The sequence below is a fragment of the Elaeis guineensis genome, chromosome 9 (assembly GCF_000442705.2).
Source record: "Elaeis guineensis isolate ETL-2024a chromosome 9, EG11, whole genome shotgun sequence".
Classification (NCBI taxonomy): Eukaryota; Viridiplantae; Streptophyta; class Magnoliopsida; order Arecales; family Arecaceae; genus Elaeis; species Elaeis guineensis.
The window spans coordinates 92,833,337-92,859,792 of NC_026001.2; the positions used below are offsets into that span (position 1 = coordinate 92,833,337).

General features: G+C 36.2%; 2 protein-coding genes across 3 annotated transcripts; one reads left to right on the forward strand and one right to left on the reverse strand.

The window, feature by feature from the left end:
* Positions 1 to 139: 139 nt before the first annotated feature.
* LOC114914520 (uncharacterized) lies at positions 140 to 1,825 on the reverse strand. Of its 2 annotated transcripts, XR_012134369.1 has the most exons (3): positions 781 to 1,825; positions 527 to 678; positions 140 to 380 (listed from the first exon to the last, which is right to left on the reverse strand). XR_012134369.1 is itself a non-coding variant. In XM_029266750.2 (2 exons), exons 1-2 carry the CDS (start codon positions 1,668 to 1,670, stop codon positions 633 to 635), a joined length of 936 nt encoding a protein of 311 aa, XP_029122583.2. In that variant the 5' UTR covers positions 1,671 to 1,825; the 3' UTR covers positions 424 to 632. The 2 variants fall into 2 exon arrangements, 1 of the variants encoding a protein (XP_029122583.2); XM_029266750.2 differs by lacking the exon at positions 140 to 380 and having other exon boundaries at positions 424 to 678.
* Positions 1,826 to 9,882: 8,057 nt separating this feature from the next.
* LOC105051008 (uncharacterized) lies at positions 9,883 to 11,067 on the forward strand. The gene has a single exon (XM_010931256.4). The coding sequence runs from the start codon at positions 9,883 to 9,885 to the stop codon at positions 10,816 to 10,818; it is 936 nt and encodes a 311-aa protein (XP_010929558.2). The 3' UTR covers positions 10,819 to 11,067.
* Positions 11,068 to 26,456: the final 15,389 nt, after the last annotated feature.

Here is a 26,456-nt window from a genome sequence, read left to right on the forward strand (position 1 = left end):
ATATATATATATATATATATATATATATATATCAGGCAAGCCATCTGCTTTTGTTCTTTCATTATGCATACATATATGTACATGACTCTATATTAATTATATTCAACTCATCCAATTCGCATCCTAAACAATCTCATCTAGAAGTCTTAAATCTTTCTGCTCTCGACTCCCCTCCCAAATCCAGTCGAGCCCTCAAGATCCCAAACCCTCACCCTCCGCCATCCATAGCCACTACCGACCCCCACACCATCAACCTCCACCCCACGATCCTCTCCTCATACCCCTTCGACATCCACTTCTTTCCTTCAATTCGTAGCATCCACACGAATCGGTAGCCACTCACCCCCAGCCACAGCGCCAGCTCTCGAAGCTGCTCCTCCCTGAATTCACACAGCATCAGTGGGAGATTTGAAGTGAACGAAGCCCAAAAATACTATGCAAAATGAAGAGTTCGGAAGGGATACGTGATATGTTAGGAGAATAGTCTATAATTTGACATGCTAATACGAAATTTTACCCTTGCTACCTGAAGATCATGGGACAATAATCCTTCCATCGAAACTCAACATATTGGTGGGGCCGAGTAATCTTGGATCCCTCGGGAGGAAACCTTGTCCAGAAATCTGCCCGGGCTAAAGCTCTCTCGTTTGAGTCGAAGCTGGCTTCCCAACAGAGTACCTGAAATCCAAAATCAATTAATTATAAGAAACCCTTCCTCAATCCGATTATTACAAATGCCTAATGGGCACCGCAGGGAAAAAGAGTCATTGCGCCATCCACCTGACTCCCAATGGAAGGTTTAACATGAGATCATAGTTCTTGTGGCATTTGGATATCGTCTGCCTGGGCTTCTTCACCTCCCCGACGGTCAAGCAACACGGGCGCCGGCGCTCCTGCCTGGCTCCGATGCCACCACCGACCGAGTCGAAGGAAGTCCCTTCCCTATACAGCATCGACGCCTCAAGGGTGTCGATGATGTCGCATGTGATGTCCCCGACCTCGCCGTCCGACTCCCAGATGCAGATCCTGGGGAAGTTCTTCTCGACGACGACGGCGGCGCTCGCCCTCCCTGGTGCTCCGTCCACCGACGACCTCTTCCTCGACTTCGGGAACACCGGCGGCAGCAGCAATGTATCAATCATCCAGCGGCGAAAAGGGGATCCTCCTCCCGCCGGCGATCTCCTTCGGTCCGCCGGCTGCAGCGGCCGGGTAGATGGTGCCATTGAGGGTCTTTGGCTCCCCTTTGTTCCACCTGCCAACGTAGCAGCTGCCGTCGGCCGCGCCCCTTTTGGATATTCCGCCGCCACATCCCCTCGTGGTAGTCCCCGTTCGTGTACAGCCGGTCCGCAATCCACGACCCCCAATACGCGTCGCCCTCCATCCGGCCGGACCGGAACGTCACCCCCGACGGCCACGAGAACTTCCCTTATTCGGTGGCCTCCCCCCGCCGCCACTCCCCCTTGTACATGCAACCGTCCGCCCACAGGTACTTCCCCTTCCCGTGCCGTAGGTTTCCGACGAACTCTCCTCTGTAGGGATCCCCGTTTAGCAGCACCTTCTCCACCGCCGCCTCCTCTTCCACCCATTTGCCTTTTTTCTTTTTTTTTTTTTTTTTTTTTGCTTATTTGACCATTAAATTTTCCCTTCTCCATTTGAGCGTTTTCTCTCATTGGCAACCATCAGTGATGCATATTTGAGTTCTCACACCGCTTGCTGCTGCTCCACCAAAACCAGCATGGAGCAACCGCAAAGATCAATTGCGTGCGCGGCAATTCGGTCTCTTGGTAACAAAAGCTCAGTTTCACCCAAGTTTATCTTTGGCTCTCTTACGGGACCCTCTGCTCTCCTCCTCTCACCATCGTTTCCTCCATCAAAGTCTAGGGACACGTGGTATGTTAGAAGAATACCTATAATCTGACGTGTCAACATAAAATTCACCCCTTGATCATTATACTTATATTATTATAGAGATGCTTTCTTGCTGCAAGCAGAGAGGGAGGAGATGAAGCAGCCAACAAAATATTTAGCTCAACACGCTGATAGTGTAGTGATATTGATGCATTTCATTAGATATGCATCACAAGTCTGTATTTCATCAGATAGACGTCACAAGTCTTGATATACTGATAGAATACGTCATGAGCTATCCTTATCTATGTCGACAAAGAAAATGATTATTATAATTTAGATATGTTGTGGCAGACAAAATCCACTCCAAAGATTTTCTTAACAAGGTAATTTGAAGAGAATGCCGATTCCACTATTAGGAAATGGCATCATCGCTTGCAATTTAATAAATTCCATAATTATGTATCTAGCTATTAAACTTTATAAGTGGGAAGGACTATATTAACAAATTATATAATGTCACATTTTTACAAATGCCCAAAAAATAGATAAAGTGCCGCCCATTTTATGGCCTACATTCTTTTTAAAATGCTCACAATTTTAATGCAGGTTGAATATTAATATTTAAAAAAAAAAGGAAAAAGAAAGGTTATATCCCCACATTTAAGAAATGCCAGGATTTTGTTTTCTCGTCAAAAATAAACCAAATAAAAATTATTTAAAAATTATTTTATAGACCGTCTATAAGAGGAATCTAGTGGCCCTCATTTGCCTAAGAACCAGCCAACAACTATGACAAACATTCTACTTTAGTAAAATTGAAGTTTATTGTATATATATTAGAAGAATATTCATGTTATATTGAAAAATATGATAATATTTCATGTTTTAATAATTATTGCACATTTTCTAACTATTTTTTTTCATTAATGACAGCCGGCTTATGTGGAGTGATGCCGTTCACAAGCTGGCATTACTAGAGATCCTACAAATTACCTGTGCTTTGTCTATCAAAAGAGAATGGCTAGAAATGTAGAGCCTACAAACTAATTCCCAACATCGAAAAAATGTAATATAATTAAATTACAAATTAATTAAATTTCAAATCTAAATCTTTGTCTTATATTCTAGTTGGGGTTTGGTGCAATACATATAGAATGTTATGTCATGATTAAACCATTCAACATGTTTTACCACACCTATTATAATAAATAATGGCCTTGGGCAGCATCATGTCTCTTTGCGGTAGTAAATCTCTAAGTTAGATCTTCCCTAACTCTTATCATCATTAAAAAAAAGAAAGAAAGAAAAAAGTTCAACCATGTGGTACTTATTTTGTTGGCCAGTAAATATTTACCAACAAATCAAGAAAATCTAATTTGGCATGGGCCGGTAGTGAACCTACATATGCTCATGACTAATAACCATGTTTGCACAATGGAAAAATAACCTTCACCAAGTAATGTGCATATATTGGATGTTGGCATCTAAATTTAAATGCAAGTTATGTTTTATGTTGCATGTAGGCTAATTTGTCCTACCAAAGATTGTAGAAATAACACACCTTGTAGAGTTTTTAATTGTGGTTTGTCTTATTAAGAGTGTGTAGGTAGGGAGGAAGAATAGAGAAGTAGGACTATACTCTTCATAAGCCTTTTTAGCATTCACAAATTGAAAGCTTGTAACAACTTTAATTATTATACACCTCTCCGTTCTAGCATATAATGGTATTTTGATTCATTTGAATGAGGATGATGAATCTAGGCCTCAAGGACCAGCATATAGGATCTTCTCAGTTCCACTAAGGATGCAATCAAGCCAAGCTAAGTCAAATAGCTACAAGCTTGCACTTAATTCGATTTAAACTACTCAAACTCAAAACTCGACTCAAGATCAATCAAGCCTTAATATCGTAAGCTTGAGCTTTATTCGATGAAAAAAAGCAATACTCGAGATCCACTCAATTCAACTCAAATATTAATTGAGACATACTCAAGCTTGAGTTCGAACCTTAGTTTACAAATAATATAATTAATATATATTATAAAGAATATAATATTATTAAAAATATATAAATTCGATTAGATTAGTGAGTTTTCAAATTGAGTATTTTACTACTTGAGCTCGACTAAAGCTTGATATTACGGACTCGAGTTGAGCTTTGACTTAAGTCGAGCTGAGTAGCTCACTAGCAACTCGACTCGTTTGTATTCCTAGGTTTCATTCAAACCTTCAACTTTTTTAAGGAAAATTACTATAATGTATTGGGTTAGCGACTCCAAAAATTGTATGAAGGATCCTTTCAATTCTACTTAAGCCTCCAATTTGGAAGTAGATTGGGGCCTACAATAACTATAAAGAGGACCCTATCTATTCCACTCAAGCCTTCAACTTTTGAAGGAGAACCATTATGATGTATTAGGTTTGAGCCTTAGAAACTGTGCGAAGGATCCCTTCAGTTCCACTCAAGCCTCCCAACTTTTGGAGGAGGATGACCATGATGTGTTGGATTTGGGCCACCAAGAACTATAAGAAGGATCGTCTTAGTTCCACCCAAACCTTCATCTTTTGTCAGAGGATGACCATGCTGTATTGGATTTGGGCCTTCAAGAATTGTACAGAGGATCCTTTTGGAGGAGGATGACCATGATGTCATGGGTTTAAGCCTCTAGAAACTGTATAAAGGATCCTATCGATTCCACTCAGTCCTTCAACTTGTGCAGAAGGCCCACCATGATGTATTGGGTTTTGGCCTCCAGAAACTGTTTAGTGGATCCTTTTGGTTCCACTCAAGCCTATAAGTTTTGGAAGAGGATGACCATAATGTATTAGATTAGAGCCACCAGGAACCATAGAGAGGATCTTATGATCCGTTCCTTGAGGCCCAAACCTAATACATCATGATCATCCTCCACCAGGAATTGTATGGAAGTTTCTATCGGTTCCACTCAAGCCTTCCACTTTTGGAGGAAGACCACCACGATGCATTGGATTTGGGCCTCTAGGAGCTATACAGAGGATCCTTTCCACTAAAGCCTTCAATCTTTAGAGGAGGACAACTATGTCTATATTGGATTTGAGCCTCTAGGAGCTGTATGGGGAACTATTGTATAATCATTTCTATCTTGCATAGAGTGGAAATATCCAGAGCAAAAGCATAAGTTACTTAAAAATACTATCATTGATTTGCGAATTACTTGTAAATGGTTTGTGCTCTAAAGTCTAATCCATCATATGCTCACTGCTTTTATCCCTTCAAGTGTCAAATACGGTAAGTGCATCTTATGAAAAAAGAAATACGGCAAGTGTATATGTTTATGATTTCATTTTCTAAATTTCTTTCAGTTTTTGATGTCCTTTGGTTCATTCTAAGTGGATTGTGTTTTTTCATACTCATATATGTTTTTCAGTTCCTCCTTTCCTCCTAGATTTGTTTGTGTTAGATTTTTAGTGGCCACATGATGCTTTCCTTTTTTTAGCTTTCTATTATCCTAGTATGCCTAACTTGTGATAACGACTAATAGGTTATCAACCTTCTGATGTCCTCCTAATTTCCTATAGCGTTTATATCATACATTTCCACATTGTTTTGGCTGAGAGATTTTGTAATCACATATTTCCTCTCTCACCAACTTTTTGGTAGATGCACAACTTTTAGAGTTTTTAATAGTTTGTCCTGTTAAGAGTGTGCAGGCAAGGAGGAAGAATAGCTAAGTTGAACCATATTCTTTATAAGCCTTCTTAGCATTCACTAACTGAAAGCTTGTCACCACTTTCATTATCATATATCAGTTCATTCTAGCATATAATGGTATTTTGATTATTTGAAAGAGGATGATGAATCCAGTTAAGGCCTCAAGGATGGACACGAAGGATCCTATCCGTTCCACTCGAGCCTTCAGCTTTTGGAGGACTATTATGATGTTGTGGGTCTGGGCCTTCAAAAGTTGTACAGAGGACTCTTCCGATTTCACTCAAGCCTTCGATATTTAGAAGAAGACCATCAATATAGGGAAATTCTTTGTACACCGTGGACAGTGTAGAAAATCCGACATGGAGTATACAATCTTTCTCGATTGGTCTATATAGCTACCATTTTTCAATGTATATTTAATGTCCGCACTTTTACTTTTTCATTTAAAAATTTTAAATGATGAAAATACCCCTGCTCTTTGGAAGAAATTATGACATCCTTTGATATACTATGACATTCTGCATCATATTATGATTTTCTATGAAACAAATTATGACATCCTGTGATATATTATAATATTTTATGGCATATTATGACTTCCTACACATAGGAAGTCATAATTTGGCCCAAGATATTATAATATGGAAGGGGTATTTTTGTCTAATCATTTTCCAACATGCATTTAATACTTGCAGCTTTACTTTTTCATTTGAAATTTTGAATGACGAAAATATTTCTATTCTTTAAAAAAAATTATAACATCTTATATCCATATTATGACATCCTACGTCATATTATGACATCTTGTGAAAAAAAAAGAATGACTTCCTGCACATAGAATGTCATAATATGGATATAAGATGTCATAATTTTTTTCAAAGAGCAGGGCTATTTTCATCATTCAAAATTTCAAACGAAAAAGTAAAGTTGCGGACATTAAATACGTATTGAAAAGCGGTTGCTACATGGATCAATTGAACAAAACCATGCGCTCCACATTGATTTTCCATACCTTCTGCGGTGCACAAACAATTTCTCATATTAGGTTTGGGCCTCCATGAGCTATATGTGGAATTTTTTCAGTTCCACTCGAACCTTCAACATTTGGAGGAGGACCACCATTTTGTATCGGTTTCAAGCCTCCAAGAGTTGTATGGAGGATTCTTTTGATTCCATTTGATCCTTCAACATTTGGGGGATGACCATTATGTATTATATTTGGGTCTCTGATAGCTGTACGGAGCATTCCTCCAACTTTAGGGAGGAGTCTAGAGTGCCCTTCACCTCTTGTTCCGAGACCATTGCCAAGAGCCAATGCCAACCTCAACACAACACAAAGTGCTTCAGCACCATATTGTAGACAACGGTTTGGTTCTGCAAGAAGAGAGAGAGAGAGAGAGAGAGAGAGAGAGAGAGAGAATCTTTATCTCAATATATTGATATAGTTTTCATCAAACATATATCACGAGCTATCCTTGTCTATCCTGATAATAAAAATGACCTTACAATCTAATTATGGTGGGGCCAACAAAATCCATTCCATGGATGGAATGTTGGCGTCGGATTTTTTGCGGTGAGGGATGTCATAAGGTGATAGAGTTGCACCAGACTGAAGGTTGCTAATGGCGCAGCAGAAATAGCATACTGAGTCTTGAGCATAGCCATTGGAATTGATGGATTTATCCAAATGCGAGCAACATTTAAGGCTTCATCAACCTACATGTTCTAGATTGTCTTTCATCATGGAAGGAGGATTACCTAGATGAGTAAATGACTCTCATTGGACCATTTGATACTCACCCTTTGGTTGTGCATTCTAGGTCTTTGGCAAAATAGGCAATATTATTGTCAATTAAACTTTTCTTAGCTGGTTGGTACCTCTCTCCTTAGTGTTTGTGCTGGTGAGATTTTGAATCTAATTTGTAATGGTTACGATCCTATTGCATTTATCTAAAATGAAAACACTGTTATTTTACTCATAAAACAAAAGGAAAAAGTCGATCTAATTCAGTTCAACTATTTTTTGTATGATCGAAACCTACTTCAATTCCAATCAGATATGTTAAATAATTATTTGCAACAATGACGCAACATACATCACAAGTTCACCTCATGACCACCACTCCTTATGCTTAACACTTTCCCTTTTCTTTCTCCTTTGTTTTACTTTTGGATTAAGCCTTATAACCCTTTTCCCTTCTAAATAGTATAAAGTTCCAACTCATTGAAATTAGCAATGAGCACCATCTCCTATGGCATTTCTATGGAGAACATAGAAACAAGTCCTCCATTACAATTTATAGCATGTAGTTTTAATCACATCCATTAATTTCAGGTGGGAAAGGCCAAGAGAGATCTAATAAGATGCACATTCTTTCTGTGCGCTGTCTGATGCTGACCGGAATATAGAAAGGACTACTGAATGATTGAGTCCCAAAGACCAGATACCACGTTTCCTTGGACTCATGTAGAGGTGATCAATAAGTCAGTTGGCTTGGACCCCAGTATATCCCCATGTTTCCTTAGTCCCTAAGGTTTTGGGTTTTGGGTCATTCAGAGAATATATTGAGTCCAAAAAGTATCCAACAATTATATTCCCTTCTTTTTCTTAAGTTTGGGAAGTGAAATGGCATCATTGCCTGCAATTTAATCATTTTATAATTGTCTTTAGCTATCAATCTCTATAAGTGGGTGGGACTAAATTAATAACTTGTATAATGTGGTGCAATGTACTGCAGAAAGGGGGATAATTTGGATAAAGATCAAGTAAATGCTTGGAAAAAAACTTAATGATACAATTATCATATGAATGAATTAGAGACAAATTTTAATCAACTAATAAACTCTTACCACCTTAAGATTTATTACTGTAACTTCCTTTTTTGTGTTTTCTTGTTCTATTGTTCTTCTATTTGTTTTCAATCATCCACGCGGCGCCTACTACTCCAATAAGTTGAAAAAGCTAAGCAGCTCACATCTAAAGCTTGAGAGTTATGGTCTCCATCACAACTCGCTCCCCATCTTTTGCACCAAAGAAAGGAAGGTGAGACGTGCTTTCCCAAAGGTGAGAATTTTTCTTTGGAGGGTCGGCAGGTATACCATTAAAGTATGGCTGCATGCCCTTGCTTAGAGCAAGGTGTTACCACCAGTTTTTGGTATAAAATTTCACTTCAAAGATAGCTCATCATTGTCCCAATCATGGTGACCATGGAGGGAAGGTAACTTTGGGAGCCTAAATTTCAGTGTTGGTTCACCCTCACGCAATGACCAATTCAGGCTGCTTCCAAATTATTTTGAGGCATGGGTTCACCAACAAAAATTCACACTAAAATATTCTACTTGGCTAGAGGAGACCACAACATCTAAATTAAGTTTACCACAACATGTAAAGTAAACTCATGTCCTTATCATCATGTAGACCCACCACTAGAGCATTCAATCAATGCATCATCATGTAAATCCTATTTTGTGATATAATTTGCCAAATACCACATCTTCGTTTTCTTTCTTCATAAGATGACACTACAAGAGAGAGAGAGTATTAGCAACATGGTTTATTTAAAAAATTAAAAGGAACACCCTTATCCTTGCAGGCTTGCACCTAGAGAGCCCTCCTTTGCACTGGATAATAAGTCTAATTTTTAGCAGGGCTTGGGAGTGGACCCACAGTTCCAACACTAAACAAACAAACAAACAGTTTAGGTGCATGTAGATGGTGGCCTTTGGCTCATGCTTATTATTCCCGTGAGCTACGGTCCAAAAGCTGGGCCAAGCCATGTCAAAGAAATCTTTTTACCCTAACCTCGTTTTATGTGAAGGTGCCAGTAACAAAGACATGCATTGAGCAATAATTCATCTATTTCATCTCTTCTTCCCAAGGCTGAACATAAATATTTATGCAAGATATAACAACTAAAGAAATTTGAGAACAAATTGACCATGCCAAGTTGCCAAATGATCTATCACATGGGAATTCCAGAACAAATTGACCATGCCAAGGTGCCAAATGATCTATTCTATAGCTAATTTAGGGTCACCATTGATGCTGTTGCAATGATCTTTCTAAGCACCACACCACTAGTACCCTTTCCCATCACCATGGTAAATAACTATATAAATGTCTCTAAACCAAAACTGTCAAGAAGAGAGGGTGGAAAGCACAGTGTGGGTGGTGCATCAAAAGCCTGGGAAGACACCAATCACCACCCAAGGCTTTTCTAAAGAGAGCCTAAGATAATAAGAGGACTAAAGCTAGCATGTGCTGAATCCTACCAAAGGGTACCCCAACCTGCTTTTTCCTCTATATAACTCCCCCTTTGCATTGCTTTCTGTTCAGTCGGATGTGGAGCCTTCCCATACCTCTCTCCATTTCTCACAAGCCTCTCTCTCTCTCTCTCTCTCTCTCTCTCTCTCCCCCCAACTTCTACCTAACATCATTCCCAAACTTTCCTTCAACAAGAAAAACTTTCCCTGCTACTATTTTCTTCTCCAATCCCCTTGACATTATGGACCCAATTCAAATAGAGAAGCTCCAAGCCGTGAAGAGATACAGGGGGAAGCAACTCCTTCCAACATTCATCCAATACTGTCTAACAGCTGTAATGCTTGGTCTGTTCCTCTCAAGTCCTCTTTGGCTTCCTTCCATGTTCTCCTCCATAAAGAAGTTCTTCTTGGTGTCTCTTCCAAGCATTGGTGCCATCATCTTCAGGCCCAAGTGCTTGTTCATAATCTCCAACATCATCATCATCTTCCTCATCGGCGAGTCGAAGCTCTTCAAGTCCCCTTCGGAACCTGATATCTACGAAGAGTACATGGCAAGAAGGCAAAGTCTTCAAAGTTTTTACAGTGGTGAAGTTAAGGAGGTGGAAAGTGTGAAGGAGGAGACTGTGAATAAAGAGAGACTGAAGGAAGAGATCATAGAGGAGAGTTTTGTGGACCCCCCAAATGGAGAAACAAAAGAAGAAGATGAAGAAGTGGACGAGGAAGAAGAGAAAGGTGGTGGAGTTGAGGAGGAGGAGGAGGAGGTGATGGAGAAAGAGTGCGAGGAATTGGATGAAGAGGAAGAGATGGGCTTGCCTGCAGAGGAAGAGGAGAAAGGTGGTGGAGTTGAGGAGGAGGAGGAGGAGGAGGTGATGGAGAAAGAGTGTGAGGAGTTGGATGAAGAGGAAGAGATGGGCTTGCCTGCAGAGGAACTGAACAGAAGGGTGGAAGACTTTATTGCAAAGATCAACATGCAGAGGAGGCTTGAAGCAAGAATGCTAGCTTGTTATGGTTGAGGAAGGAGGAAGAGAGATATAGCATTAGTAGTACAAACAGATAGAGAACAAGGTGTATAACTCCAGCCACATTGAACAAACAGCCCCTGATCCTATTAATTTCAATGGCATTTCAGAAAAAGATATGGGGGGTTTTTTATGCTCCTTATTTTGCTGCTGTAGTTTTTTTAACAGACAAAATGAACCCTAGAAATATAAGGGCTTTGCATAAGATTGCAAATTGATTTTTTTTCGGGTTATTAGAAGTAACTTTTATTTAGCCGATGGATCTGTTTTCTATTTTTAGGAGAGCACGATCGGTGTCATAAATTAATTATTTCTCCTCTTTGAATAGGCCTAGTTAATTCGATAGCTTAAATAATTCCTGTTGGAAATAAACAAACTTTAGGGCAGGAAAAAAATAATGCCATATATTTTTACAAATAGTAGTCTCAAATCCACCCATCATATATCCAATAAAAGATCTGTCCCTTTACAATAAATTCTGTCTATATGTAAAAAAAATTAATTTTATTATTTAAGGTTGTAATCAGATGAGGGTGTATCTCGACCATGATAATAAGATTGTTCTATTATGATCTGGATATCACAAGTTTAGATTATGAAAATAACCTCTCCATGTACAAGGATAAGATTATATACATCTAACCCTCTTGGGACTTTGAAAAGCTGTTCACCTTCTTTAAGTTGTAATAGGATAGGATAAGAAGCATTTGGTGCATACTTCATAAAACAATAATGTCAAGGGCCTCAGCCTTTTGCACGCATGGAAGATCTCTCCATCTAGATAATATCATGAGAGGACTCTTGAGAATCACACAAGTTAGTGTGATATATAGATAGTTTAAGGAGTGTTGTAGGCAATTAGTTATGGAATGAGAGTAGCAATCTCTTAAATATCCCTTACCCATCAAACCTCAATGAACATAGGATTCGATTCTAAAGAACTTGGTAAAGTACCAAGGAATTAACCGATTTGATAAGCTGGCATCTTTAATTGATTATTAATGATTAAGGTTATGAAATATGTCATAACAATCAGAGAAATGATATTGTCATCAAAAATATTTTAAATATTCTCATGTTTTATAACGATGAGTAAAATAAAATAAATTTAATAAAAATATAGTAAGTGCTAGAAAATTGGATATATGATGTTTTATTAAAATTTTATTATATACTAGATGTTTAGATGTTAATGTGCTGCTGTAGTTACTACTCAACTAGGACTGAAATTAGATCAGATATGGATCAAATGCCAGTATATACATATCCATATTTTGTTTGATCTGATGAATATAAATACGAATACGAATATTAATTGGATGCAATACTTCATATCTATATTTATTTAAACGGACACTAATACACATCGGATACTAAAAATATGGATATAAGTAAAATAATTTAATTTTATAACCATTGAATTAAAGATATTACTACGTGGACGATAAATCAAGTTAATAGCATATTAATATGATTTATATATTTTTTTAAAAGTTAATATATACTTTATAAAATTAAATAGGATTACAAGTAGAATCGAACATTCGGTCATGGATTGGATAATTGTCTATCCATTATCCAAATTCTTTTTTTTTTATGGATGCAGATATTAGTCAAAAAATTTCTTTCCATATCCAAATAGATTCAGATTCGAAAAGGGATCTGGATAGATAATATCCTATTTACTTTCATGTATATACTTAGCTATCTCATTATTATTCACTTGAAGTTCTCCTCTAAGGAGAAATCTTGCAACATTTAAGTTTCAATAGGATAGAAAGCATCCAATCATCCCATCTTGTTTCTAGGAGAAAATGGGATCGGAATAGGATCAAGACTCTAAAACCTATCTATATGGAGAGAGAAGAAGAAAGAGAAAAAAAGAAAAGAAAGATGAAAAAAAGTAAAAAGTAAAAGAAAAGGAGGAGAAAAAAAAAAGCAAAGAAACAAATGAAGTAAAGAATTTAAAAAGAAAGAGAAAAAATTAAAAAAAAGGAAAAAAATAAAGAAGCAATATGGAAAAGAAAGAAAAAAGAAAAAAAAAAGAAAGAAAGAAAAGTAGAAGGAAAAAAGAAAAACATAGAAAGGAAAGAAGAAAGGAAAAGAAATAGAAAATATCTATCGCATACATGATTAGGATATATAGAGCGAGATAGTAGGGCATCCTATTGTATGGAGAAATCGGGTCACTTCCATCCTATAGTATTTAAAATCTTAGAATCTTGTTTGTCCAATAGTGAGATACCCATAAGCAATCCTCCTCTAGCCCATTAGAAGTGTGAAATACTTGAGAACATGAAAGTTAGCTTATCTTGCTGAGTTCTTTGCATCTATCTTCTTCTAATCAGGGTGTTCTTGGTGATCTATATAATAAGAGCCCTCTTGGAGGATATAGCTTCCCTCTAGCTCAAGTTTGAAGAAATTTGTTATATTGGGATCTACTTTAATTAGAGCATTAGATCTCTTTGAACCCATAGTTTAAATCTAGCATAATCACATTTATTCACCATATGTAGACTAAATCGGGTTTAAGCAAAAAATTATATGCCTAAATTTTCATATGATTCGATAATTTTGTAGGTAGAGCCGATTATTGATGGGTTCATCAAAAATCATAAAAACAATCTATTAACTTCAGTTGTGCTTGACTAGGTTTGGTCCAATTAGTTGACTAAATATAGATATATTTAGATTATATTTACACCATCAAAGCTTCATTAGGGAATCTACCAAAAAAGAGATACATTAGGAAAAATGTGACTTCTAATGGTTAATTACTTAAAATTTGACATAAAACAGGTTAATGAGGGAATATGTCATATTAGGTCTTGGTTGGTTTTAAAATTAAATTTATTCTTATATCCATTAAATTTAAATTAGAATCGAGTCAATGATTCATATCAAATCCAGGTGTTATTAATTAATTTGGATAGAATGAAGTCGTTCAGACAAATCAAAGCCACTTAGAGTCATAACTAAAATCCTACGGTGATATAAGGTCATATAATTAAGAAAGGATATCAAAACAAGGTCACATGCATTGGTGATTAAATATTAATTCATTTTTAATATGTAAGTATTATTTATTTTCATGCATTGCAATGGTCTTTGCTTATTATTCTATTAAGTCTAGATGAATCTTTATTCTATTAATTCCAAACAAAGCTGAACTCAGTGTAGTTGCACCCAAGACACATGATGACGAAATCATAAAAATTATATATATATAAATTGGACTTCTCATAAGCTAAGGGAGCCTTTTTTTTTTCTTTCTTTTGATAAAAAGGAAGGATGGAGACCACCCGTTTATTTATAAAGCATTGTTACATACATGTGACCACTAAGTTAAGTGGGGGGAAAGGAAGAGAGACTAATAGGAACTAGAATAAAGACATATAACCATTGCCGAGATGGCAAAGTTTCACTTATGATCCTGTTGATCAATTTTCTCTCAAGAAATGTGAAAAGGTAGGTGGAGGGAATTTATTCCAACTGCTTTGTATCTCACTTTTTGTGTTATTGTTGCCACCCCTTTAAGAATTCTCAAACATTCTTATATTGATTTTATATACTTTTCATGGTGATATGAAGTCCATCTGTTAAGAAGAAAGAGGCAACTTTGCCATATTTTGTCAGTCGATTATGCTTCGAAGCAAAGGGAGCAAATAGTTTCTAAATATTTGAAACTAAGGGGCTTGTTGTTAAAAAGATCTGAAAATGCCATCTTGCTAGACCTCTGACCAGCTAATGTGCTGGGAAATGAGGCACCAAGAGAAAAAACTCAGATCATATTGACAGTTGATTGCCCTGCTCGAGTTGACTTATACAGTTATCCAAATAACTTGATAGTTCAAGATTCATAATTATACGATCATTCATTAGCAAATCTTATAATCTATGCCAGTCAAAAGTCTCATACATTATACTATAGAGCCGCATGTTATTGAGAGAATATATAGCACATTAAACGTACAGATTCTAGGAAACGTATTTTTCATATTGTTCAACCCAAAAGAGAAATTTACTTACCAAGTATCAAAAAGCATATCAACAAAAAAGATAACAACTATCACTTAAGAGGTATGTATTACACCCTAACTTCGAGACATAATATGGTTATGCTATTGAGAAGCATTATCCTCAATAATATGAAGCTAATCAATCATAATCAGCTAAAGTGCATCATAAATTAAATATAATAAAAGATTTAGTTTCGTGATTCATCAAGTAGTTGAATCAAGATTAATTCCAAGCATCTAAATCCAAAATCAAATATCAAATCCATATCTAAAATTCATAAAGTGAACTATAAGTTCATGATCATCTAATATATTAAGTTTCAGCTACAAATTCTCAAGCTTACTATGCAGACCCATAACCCCGGATCCTCCATTATTCATAACCTTATTCCTCTATTAAAAAAAATAATAAAGAGGCATGAGCTACACTAGCTCAGTAAGTAAAATATATTCTTTCTTACCAAATCAAGTATGAATTTTTCTATGATAATATAATATATAAAAATAATAATATTATAAAATAAAATATTTAATAGAGTATATGATAAATTAAGTCATGATAAAGATAATTATACATGAATAAATCATGAATATTTTATAAAAATGATTCATAAGTCATTTTTATCATATGTTCGTTGGGATGTCAATGGGATAGATATGGAATGAGGATCTACTCTCCCATCCCCACCCCACATCTCGAAAATCCTACCCCATTCCCATCTTATTAGTTGTAATGGGTAGAATTTACTCTTTTATTACCCTCCCCATCATAATATTCATTACCCCACTACCTACCCCACCCCACACCCTAAACACCCTCCCCTGCCTTGCCCCACCCCACCTTACCCCATTTGATAAATATAAATATAATAATATAATTTCAATGATAAATTTTTTAATTCAAACATAAATATAGACATAGAAAGTCTAGTGGCCAAATTCTACAACAAAGTTCAACATCAAATTTTACTACAATGTCCAACACCAAATTTTACTAGAACAAACATAACATAGGAACCAATAACTATAAAGTCCAACATAAGTTCTCAAAATAAGGTGATATGTAAATAAAGAAAGATCCTTCCATCCATTACATATCAAGTGCTTCAAATGAGTAAAATTTTTCTCCATAAAAATCTTGCTCAGGTTTGCTATTCCTAAAATACAAATAAGTAAAATTGAAAAATAAGTGAAAATTTGAACTTAGTAAAAAACACTTTCTAGAAAGAATAATTTTTAATCATTTAGGTACTACATAAATTATATTATACTCTTCTTCCTCACTTTCAAAATCGCTCAATACTGTGCCATCTTTATGATGAGTAATCTCAGACTCATCTAATGTACAAGCTAAAATAAAAAAAAAATAAAAGAAAAAAGTAAAACACTAAAAATAATTATTATAAATGTATATGATGTTCAATAACAAATTAAAGATTACAATTTAAATATTACCTTGCTTAGCTTTTATTGCAGACCTTCCTGCTCTAATCCAACTTTGTAAACATATTAAAGCCTCTAATATCTTTGGATGAAGTCAACTACAATGTGGAGTAATCAACCTATCACTAGTGCTGAAGGTGGATTCAAAAGCAACGGTAGAAATGGGAACAACATAAATATCTTTTACAATCTTCCTTAGTATGGGGTAAAATTTATTATTTTTTCACCATCTCAAAATATCAAAATCTTGCTTTCTTGGTACCATTTTATCTTCTAAATGCCTCTCCAATTTAGACTTCATATGAACACTTCACCCAATAAGGCATGAATAAGAAAAACACAAATAAGCCATATGACCCTTAAAATGGTTATCATTTTGGTCAACATGAAATTGCAATTTGCAAGTATAAAAATGATACTATTTAATCAACAAGAAAGAACGAATCTCTACAAGTAACAGTAATACTAATGCCTTCCACTCTCACTCTATAATAAGGTTAGAATATCAATACTTCTTATAAGCAAAAGAAGGAAGATAAAAAATAAGAAATTGAAAAGCAAAAAAAATTAGATCATGATTCCAAACTCACCGTCGGTGATGGACGAAGAGGGAGAGGGATGGTCGGTGATGAATAGTGGCTATTCTTAATGGTTGAAATGATAGTGAGTAACAAATAGGTTTTTCTGGATGACTGGTATGAGACAACACATTCAAACCTTGAGTCGATGTTGTATATATATATATTTAAGGATAACTTAATAATTTTACTATATGCGGGGCAGGGTGGGGTGGGGTAGGTTTAGGCTATACCTGCCCTTGCCCCATACCTTCAACAGGTTCACTAAAATTTTTACCCATCCAGCCCCATGACCCATTTAGCTCACCTATTTACCCACCCCATTACAGGTTGAGCAGGTTGTGTTTGTAGGTTATCCATCCTATTGATATCTCTATATATGTTCATGTTATGTTTCAAAATATTGCTCATAAATATTTATGGTATGATCACTTTATGCCCATGATAGAGTTAATATTCTTAATCGACAAAATTTTTGTTTCATATGCCAACTCTATACCCGCTAGCAGGGCCTGTGTTCTTATAGATGCTAGCTTCGAACGTCGACTTTTTCATAGAGACTTATTTATAGCTATCTAAGAGCTTTTAAAATTCTTATTGTTGCTCCTAGATTGATTTTGATGATTACAAAGCAGATTGAAGGGATACAAATAATTTTAAAATAAAAAAGTCCTTATGCTCTTCAAGGGCAAAATCATAATTTCATTAAAATCCTGATTTGATAGTACTATTTGGTAGAACAAATGATTTGAAATCTATTGGTGAAAATTTTATTGTGTTTGGACTTATATTTTTGAAGTTATGAAGGTTTGGAGTGCATGAGTCGACTCATGAGTCAACTCATGGCACTATAAGCTGATTGGCACGCAAAAATTCCCTTTGGCACGCTAGTTTTCTGGCTTGGCATGACCTGTGAGTCGACTCATGAGTCGACCCACAAGGCATGAGTCGACTCATGAGTCGACCCCTGCTGATTTGAGCCAAGAATTTCCAGAAACGCATTCTCTGGTTTTTGCAACAGAAGTCGACTCATGAGTCGACTCCTGAAGCATGAGTCGACTCATGAGTCGACCCCTGCGACGGAAAATGTCAGCAACGGCTATTTTTTTTGCCCGTTTTAATTGCCTTTTATGCTTCCTAAAAATCCTCTAACGGCTCTTTATCTGCCTAAATTGTTTTCTCTTGCTTCTAATGCTATAAAATACTTCAAATGGTGAAAGAATTTGCAGATTAAATAGCAGATCAAACGTGAGATCAAAAGAAAAGAGAGGATCCGAAATCTGCACGAAAAAGCCTGAGATCAACGAGATATTTGAGAGAAAAAGAAAAGAGGATCCAAAATCCACACGAGAGATTGTGAAAGAGATTCAAGAGCTTTCAAAGAGAGGATTTGTCATGCCTATTGTTTCAACTTTGATCTAGAGATCGTTCAAAGCTTTCAAGAGATCTTCAATCAACGATCAACCTCTTCTCAAGCATTCGTTCAAGCGTTCATCTACCTTGAGAAAATCCTAAAAGGGTTTCTTCATTTGAGTAAAGTTTTTATTGTTATATTCGCTCATTTAAGGAGCTGTTATTGTATTAATCTGTGCTCTAAATTATCTTACTCTTGTAAGTAATTGTTCTTGTTTTTGGAGGATTTTCAAAACAAGGAAAGGTTGATCCGAACCTGAAATCGGAGTGTTTTGGGTTTACTTGTACCCGGGAAACAAGTGATCTAGCTTGAGATAGCTAGTGTCGGAGTTTCCGACGTTTTGTATTCAGATTGAATACAAGCATAGTGGATTGAAATTCCCAAGTAGGAGCTTGGGGAGTGGATGTAGGTGCAAGGTTGGCACCGAACCACTATAAATCCTTGTGTTTGTGGTGTGCTTTATCGCTTTACCTTATTTCTTTATTATATCCTTGCAATTCTGCTTCAAGTAATTAATATTGAATTAAAATCTTTATCTTGTTCATCATAAGTTTTTAATTAAGTCTAAATTTTTAGAAACCCAATTCACCCCCCCCTCTTGGGTTGCATAGCTGGGCAACAAGTGGTATCAGAGCCCGGTGCTCTAGCCCTTCTTTGATCTAACAATCAAAGAGCCAAAGATCTATGGCAACCCATGTTGGTACTTCTCTAGCCGAGGGGCAATCAACAAACCGACCTCCACTTTTCAATGGGTCTAATTACACCTATTGGAAAGCTCGGATGAAGATTTTCATACAAGCACTCGACTATGATATGTGGAGTATCATAGTGAACGGTCCTCACACACCCACCAAGATTATAGATGGTGAGAAGTCAACCAAACCCGAAAAAGAATGGGATGAGGTTGACAAGAAATTGGCACAATTAAATGCCAAAGCCATGAATGTTCTTTATTGTGCACTAGATGCAAGTGAATTTAATCGCATTTCTACTTGTGCATCTGCTAAAGAAATATGAGATAGGTTAGAAGTAACCCATGAGGGAACAAATCAAGTAAAAGAGTCTAAAATAAACATGCTTGTACATAAATATGAATTGTTCAAAATAGAGCATAATGAGTCCATAACTGCTATGTATACTCGTTTTACTGATATAATTAATGGTTTGAAGAGTCTTGACAAATCTTATACTAACAGTGAACTTGTAAGAAAGATTCTCAGGTCACTGCCAAGAACTTGGGAAGCCAAGGTGACTGCCATCCAAGAAGCAAAGGACTTGAACACTCTACCTCTAGAAGAGCTTCTTGGATCCTTGATGACTCATGAACTTAGCATGAAGCAACATCAAGAGGATGAAGTCAAAAAGAAAAGAACCATTGCCCTCAAATCCACAACTTCGTCTGATTATGAAACGGATGACACTGAAGATGAAGAACAGGATGAAGAGATGGCACTCATCACCCAGAAATTTAAGAAGTTTCTAAGAAAAAGGAAACAGGGGATGAGAAAGAAATTCACAAAAGGGGAACAAAGCAAAGAAAAAGAGAAAGATCATCGGGATAGGTAACATTGGTATCACTCCCTCCAAATACATTGAGAATGTTTTATTAGTTAAAGGTTTAAAGCATAACTTACTTAGCATTAGTCAATTCTGTGATAAAGGGTATAAAGTAGTTTTTGAATCATCTGTTTGCATTGTGACCAGTCCCATTAACGATGGCATTAAATTTATAGGACATAGGCATGGCAATGTTTATATGGTAGATTTGAATGATTTAGCCAAATTAGACATGTAATGCCTAGTATCCTTGAATGCTAAAGTTAATAAAACTAGTTGGCTGTGGCATCGTAGACTTGCACATATTAGCATGCATTCTCTTTCAAAATTAATTAAGAAAGATTTAGTTCTCGGTTTGCCAAAGCTGAATTTTGAAAAGGATAGAATTTGTGATGCATGCCAATTAGGTAAACAAACTAGAGTTTTATTTAAATCCAAAAATATTGTTTCAACTTCTAGACCTTTAGAGCTCTTACATATGGACTTATTTGGACCAACAAGAACCACTAGTCTATGAGGAAAATGATATGGATTTGTAATAATAGATGATTACTCTCGTTTTACTTGGGTTTTCTTTTTGGCTCACAAAAATGAAACTTTTCATATTTTCACTAAATTTCATCGAAAAGTCTCTAATGAAAAAGGATTTTCAATTCAAAATATTAGAAGTGATCATGGAACTGAATTTGAAAATCAAGATTTTGAAAATTTTTGTGATGAAAATGGAATTGACCATAACTTCTCTGCTCCTAGGACACCCCAACAAAATGGGATAGTTGAAAGGAAAAACAGAACCTTAGAAGAAATGGCCCGTACCATGCTTTGTGAAAGCAACCTTCCAAGATATTTTTGGGCGGAAGCAATTAACACAGCATGTTACATTTTAAATCGTGCTTTAATTAGACAATTTTTAAAGAAAACCCCCTATGAACTTTGGAAAGGAAGAAAATCAAATATTGCATATTTTCATATTTTTGGTTGCCGATGTTTTGTATTAAATAATGGCAAAGAAAAACTTGATAAATTTGATGCAAAATCAGATGAAGCAATCTTTCTAGGTTACTCCTCTACTAGTAAAACATTTAGAGTTTTCAACAAAAGAACTTTAATAGTTGAGGAGTCCATACATGTTATCTTTGATGAAACTAACGATCTTCCTTCAAGGAAGAATGAGGGTGTTGATGATGCAGATCCACTAATAGAAGGTATGAAGGAGATCACTCTGAAAGATTCAGCAACTCCAGAAGACAAGGATCAAGAAGACGAACAAAATGAGAAAGGTGAAGAAACTCAAGAACAACCTCAAGGTACAAATGACCTACCCAAAGAATGGAGGTATGTTCACAACCACCCTAAGGAGTTAATTATTGGTGATCCTATGTATGGGGTAAAAACCCGTTCTTCACTTAGAGATGTAGTTAATCATTGTGCTTTTGTATCTCAACTTGAACCTAAAACTTTTGAAGAAGCTGAAAATGATCATAATTGGATTAATGCTATGCAAGAAGAACTTAATCAATTTGAAAGAAATAATGTTTGGACCTTAGTATCAAGACCTAAAGATTATTCAATAATTGGCACAAAATGGGTCTTTAGAAATAAATTAGATGAGCATGAAAATGTAATTAGAAATAAAGCAAGACTGGTTGCTAAGGGATATAATCAAGAAGAAGGAATTGATTTTGATGAAACCTTTGCACCTGTTGCTAGATTAGAAGCTATTAGACTTCTACTTGCATATGCTTGCTTTATGAAATTCAAATTATTTTAAATGGATGTTAAAAGTGCATTTTTAAATGGATATATCTCTGAAGAAGTATATGTAGAACAACCCTCTGGATTTGAAAATCATGCTTTTCCTAATCATGTCTTTAGATTAAATAAAGCTTTATATGGATTAAAACAAGCACCTAGAGCATGGTATGAAAGGCTAAGCAAATTTCTACTAAATAATGATTTTTCAAGAGGCAATGTAGATACAACCCTATTTATTAAAAGAAATCAAAATGATATGCTAGTTATACAAATTTATGTTGATGACATAATTTTTGGGTCTACTAATGAATCCCTTTGTCAAGACTTTGCTAAGCTTATGCAGGGAGAGTTCGAGATGAGCATGATGGGAGAACTCACCTTCTTCCTCGGACTCCAAATCAAACAATCAAAAGAGGGAATCTCCATCACCCAAAGCAAGTACACCAAGGAACTACTCAAAAGATTTGGAATGAAGAACTGCAAACCAATTGGCACACCAATGAGTCCCTCATGTAAGCTTGACAAGGATGATGAAGGTAAATGTGTAGACTTAAAATACTATAGAGATATGATTGGCTCATTATTATACTTAACTGCAAGTAGGCCTGATATCATGTTTAGTGTTTGCTTATGTGCTAGATATCAATCTAATCCTAAAGAATCTCATTTGAATGCTGTTAAAAGAATCCTTAGATACTTAAATGGTACTCAAACTCTAGGGTTATGGTACTCTAAGGACTCATAAATTGATTTATTAGGATATTCAGATGCTGATTTTGCTGGATGTAAATTAGATAGAAAAAGCACAAGTGGAACTTGCCAATTTCTTGGAGTTAACCTAATCTCATGGTTTAGCAAGAAACAAAATTCGGTGGCACTGTCTATGGCTGAGGCCGAATACATTGCAGCCGGAAGTTGTTGTGCTCAAATCTTGTAGATTAAGCAACAACTCGAAGACTTTGGAATCAAACTTAATGAAACACCAATAAGATGTGACAACACAAGTGCCATAAATCTATCTAAAAATCTAATTCAACACTCAAGATCCAAACATATTGAAATAAGACATCATTTTATAAGAGAATATGTTCAAAACAAAAATATAATTCTTGAATATGTTTGCACTGAAAATCAATTAGCTGATATCTTTACAAAGGCCCTTAGTGAGGATAGATTCTGTGAAATTAGGAGAAATCTAGGAATTCTAGATCCATATGCCTAAATTCTCTCTCAATTTCCAAGAATTGATGTCAAATATTCTTAGAGCTCAATTTTCAACATCTATCCTGGTCTCAAAAGCTCAAGTTTATCATTCTAAAAACTTATCATTGAGCAAAATTCCTTCTCCCAAAATTTCGAATTTTTTTGGAATTTATTCATATTTTTTCTGAATTTCTGAACTTCATGAGTCGACCCCCATGAGTCGACTCAATGGCAAACTTGTAAATCCCACCAACTTCCATCGGGATCATTGTTTTTAAACGGGAACCCTGAGACGACTCATCTTCTCCTTCCAAAAGCCGTCTTCTCCAACTCTTTTTTGTCAAAATCCAAGGATTTATTTCGAGGCAATTCTCCCTCCTCCTCTCCACCAAAAATCGCCACCTTGATTAGGAATCTTTCTGTGCTTTCTCGCATTGCTTGGCGCAGTTGGAACGTGCCCTAGCACTTTACCGAACTTCCAAAATCCACTTCTTTTCTCCACCAAAATCCTTCTTCACTCTCTTGTGATCCCTCCTCCACTCAATTCAAGTCTTCTTGTCTGCTACTATAGTGGATATGGCTCCAAAGATGAAGCTTCCCCAAAGAAGAAAGTCAATCCGTGAGCTTGAAGAAATTGTCAGAAAGAAAAGGCAAGCTGGTCAGTCTTCCAGTGCTCCCACTCCAGTTTCAGTACCTGCTCAAGGTCCCTCTCAATCCTCCATGAGCCCCAGTGTGAATCCTCTTTCTGATAGAAAAGTAGAAACCGGGAAAAATATAGATTTTCGGTTCTTTGAGAAAGAGGACTTTACTTTTGCAAGTAAGATTAAAAATCAAGGATGGGAACTCTACTGCTCCCTTAAGGAAGTCACCTATGTTGACCTAGTTAGAGAATTCTACCAGAACCTACATTATGGAAGTGGGTCAGTGACTTCAACAGTCAAGGAAATTGATATCTGCTTGGATTCTAGGATATTGGGAGAAATACTTCAGTTGCCTAGTGAAGGATACTCATATATGGAACTCCCAGTAAAAGAAGAGGGGATCAGAATTATCTTAGGAGAAACTTTTTCAGGAAGTTTAAACAAATTGGAAGCAAAGATTTTATCCATTGAGATGAGGGTCCTGCATCAGATTGTAACAAAACTCTTCTTTCCTAGGAGTGGTAGGCATGATCTACTGTCTGGCAGAGATGTATGTATCATGTTTCATGTCATCACTCAGACCCCCCTGAACCTCCCTGCACTTATGATAGAGGCCATGAGAGAAACTTTGAACAGATCCAAGGCACACTTGCCTTATGGTATGGCCCTTACTAGAGTATTTAGGAGGTTTGGAGTTAGCTGTGAGGGGGAGGCACCTACCAAGCTATCTCATGTGGACACTTTCAACCAACACAGCCTGCACAGAATGGGAATTACAAAGACTGATGGTGGTTGGATTAAGGGCTCTGAAGAAAGAACTGAGGATAGAGCTGAAACAAGAGCTGAAGACAGAACTGAAGGCAGAGTAGAAGAAGAAGGTCCATCTTCTCCTGTACATGATTTTAGGGCAGCATCACCAGATACACAGTTCATTCCTGATACAGAGGCTGGCCCTTCAGAGTTTACTAGGATGCCCACACCAGTGTATCAGCCAGAGACCAGAGCACATCCATCAGAGTTCAGACTGGCTGACGATCAGATCGAGCATATATCACAGCATGTGGCTGCCTTGCTATCTAGTCAGTGGAGTAGTACTTCTTTTGCACCAGGAGCCACCTCTTCTGATCAGACCATTATTCCCCACATCTCCACTGTGATTCAGATGATGTCAGATCAGTCCATCCAGATCCAGCAACTTGAAGACACAGTCTGGAGATTGACTGGCAGAGTTCTAGACTTGCAGGGGCAAGTCCTTGCTTTGGCCCATCCCAAGCCACAGGAGTCAACTATTGAGGTCACAGACCTCACTGCAGAGGCTGGAAGGCTCAGAGGAGCACTAGAGGGAGGATATGAGTTACTGAGGAAAGAGATCCGAGGATCGAGTGAGCATGCTACCACTCAGTTCACTGCTCTACTTCAATCTGTTTTCAGAGCACTGAACGTACTTGATTCTATCAGACTCACCCTTTCTGTTCAGTCCTTAGCATCTCAGCGTTCTCAGCCTCCCAGTTCATCTCGCTCTCCTGCTCGTGCCAGAGGCAGACGGGGTAGAGGATAAACTTCTGATCCATCAGCTTCTCATACCATATCTGATGACTCCGATCCATGACTTTGTCTTGATCATTACTAGATCCTAGGTGTTAGTGTCTTGTTCTAGGATCTGTATCTGGGGGCCATGTATTGACAATTAGCTGGTTAATTTTTATAATATGAACTATGTATTGAAACAATTATGGTTTTAATGGAATCATCTTTTACTTATATTTCTACCTTTTGTAATGATATTGATCATATTTTGGTCATATATATTCTCCTTGTTGAAATATTGTCTTCTCTTTGTTGTTTGCTGTTGATCATTGCTATATTAAGGGGGAGCAAACTTCTGTGATAAACTCTAAAAGGAGAGAAATTAAAGAATATTTCAGAAAAAGAAAAAGTTAACCATGTCTGATGATGTCAAAAAGGGGAGAAAGTAAACAATTAAACAAAAAGCAAGCAACTCATTAAAAGCAAAACCCTAAACTATGAGAAAAAGGGGGAGAAATTAAACAAAAAGCTACTCATCAAAAGCAAAACCTACAAGCAAAACCCTAAATTATGAGAAATTTGGCATCAAACAGTAATTTGGCATCAAACAGAAATTAAACAAAAAGCAATTCAATTATTGAGCAATTAAAGAAAAAGCAACCCATCAAAAGCAAAATTACAAATTATGAGAAATTAATTGAAGAATTTAAAGAACAATACCAAAAGTACAATGCTAAGTACAATGCAATTATGTAACTTTTAAATTACTTCTTTATATATGCTCTGATTTACTTTAAAAATTTAAATATGCTCTGATATACTTCAAAATTCTAATTTACCTTGATATATTTTAAGAAATTTAACTTACTCTGATACTCCCTAAAATTTTTTTTAACTTGCTCTGATACATTATAAAATTTGCTCTGATACAGTGTGAAATTTTCTCTGATACATTGTAAAATATTTTCTGATAACATTGTAAAAATTATTTTTTCTTGCTCTGATACATTGCAAAATTTATTTTTTGTTCTGATATATCTTAAACTCAAAATGATCTAATACCCTTTTCAAATCTTTAAGAAAATAGACAAACTATTTTTGCATAAATATTACATGCCAAAAGAATCATACTCTTTTCAAGCATATACACCTATAATGCATTCTTTTGAAATTAGTGATTCACATAAATGCTTTTGTTCAAATATTTTGTCATCATCAAAAAGGGAAAGATTGTTACTCCTAGATTGATTTTGATGATTACAAAGCAGATTGAAGGGATACAAATAATTTTAAAATGAAAAAGTCCTTATGCTCTTCAAGGGCAAAATCATAATTCACTAAAATCTTGATTTGATAGTACTATTTGGTAGAACAAATGATTTGAAATCTATTTGTGAAAATTTCATTGTGTTTGGACTTATATTTTTGAAGTTATGAAGGTTTGGAGTGCATGAGTCGACTCATGAGTCAACTCATGGCACTATGAGCTGATTGG

Excerpts from the sequence above, each read along its gene's own strand:
- LOC114914520 (XM_029266750.2), bottom strand. The coding sequence starts at position 1,670 with ATGAGAGAAAACGCTCAAATGGAGAAGGGAAAATTTAATGGTCAAATA. Across the intron at positions 679-780 it reads AACCTTCCATTGGGAGTCAG|GTACTCTGTTGGGAAGCCAG; the intron begins GTGGATGGCGCA and ends TTTGGATTTCAG.
- LOC105051008 (XM_010931256.4), top strand. The coding sequence starts at position 9,883 with ATGTGGAGCCTTCCCATACCTCTCTCCATTTCTCACAAGCCTCTCTCT.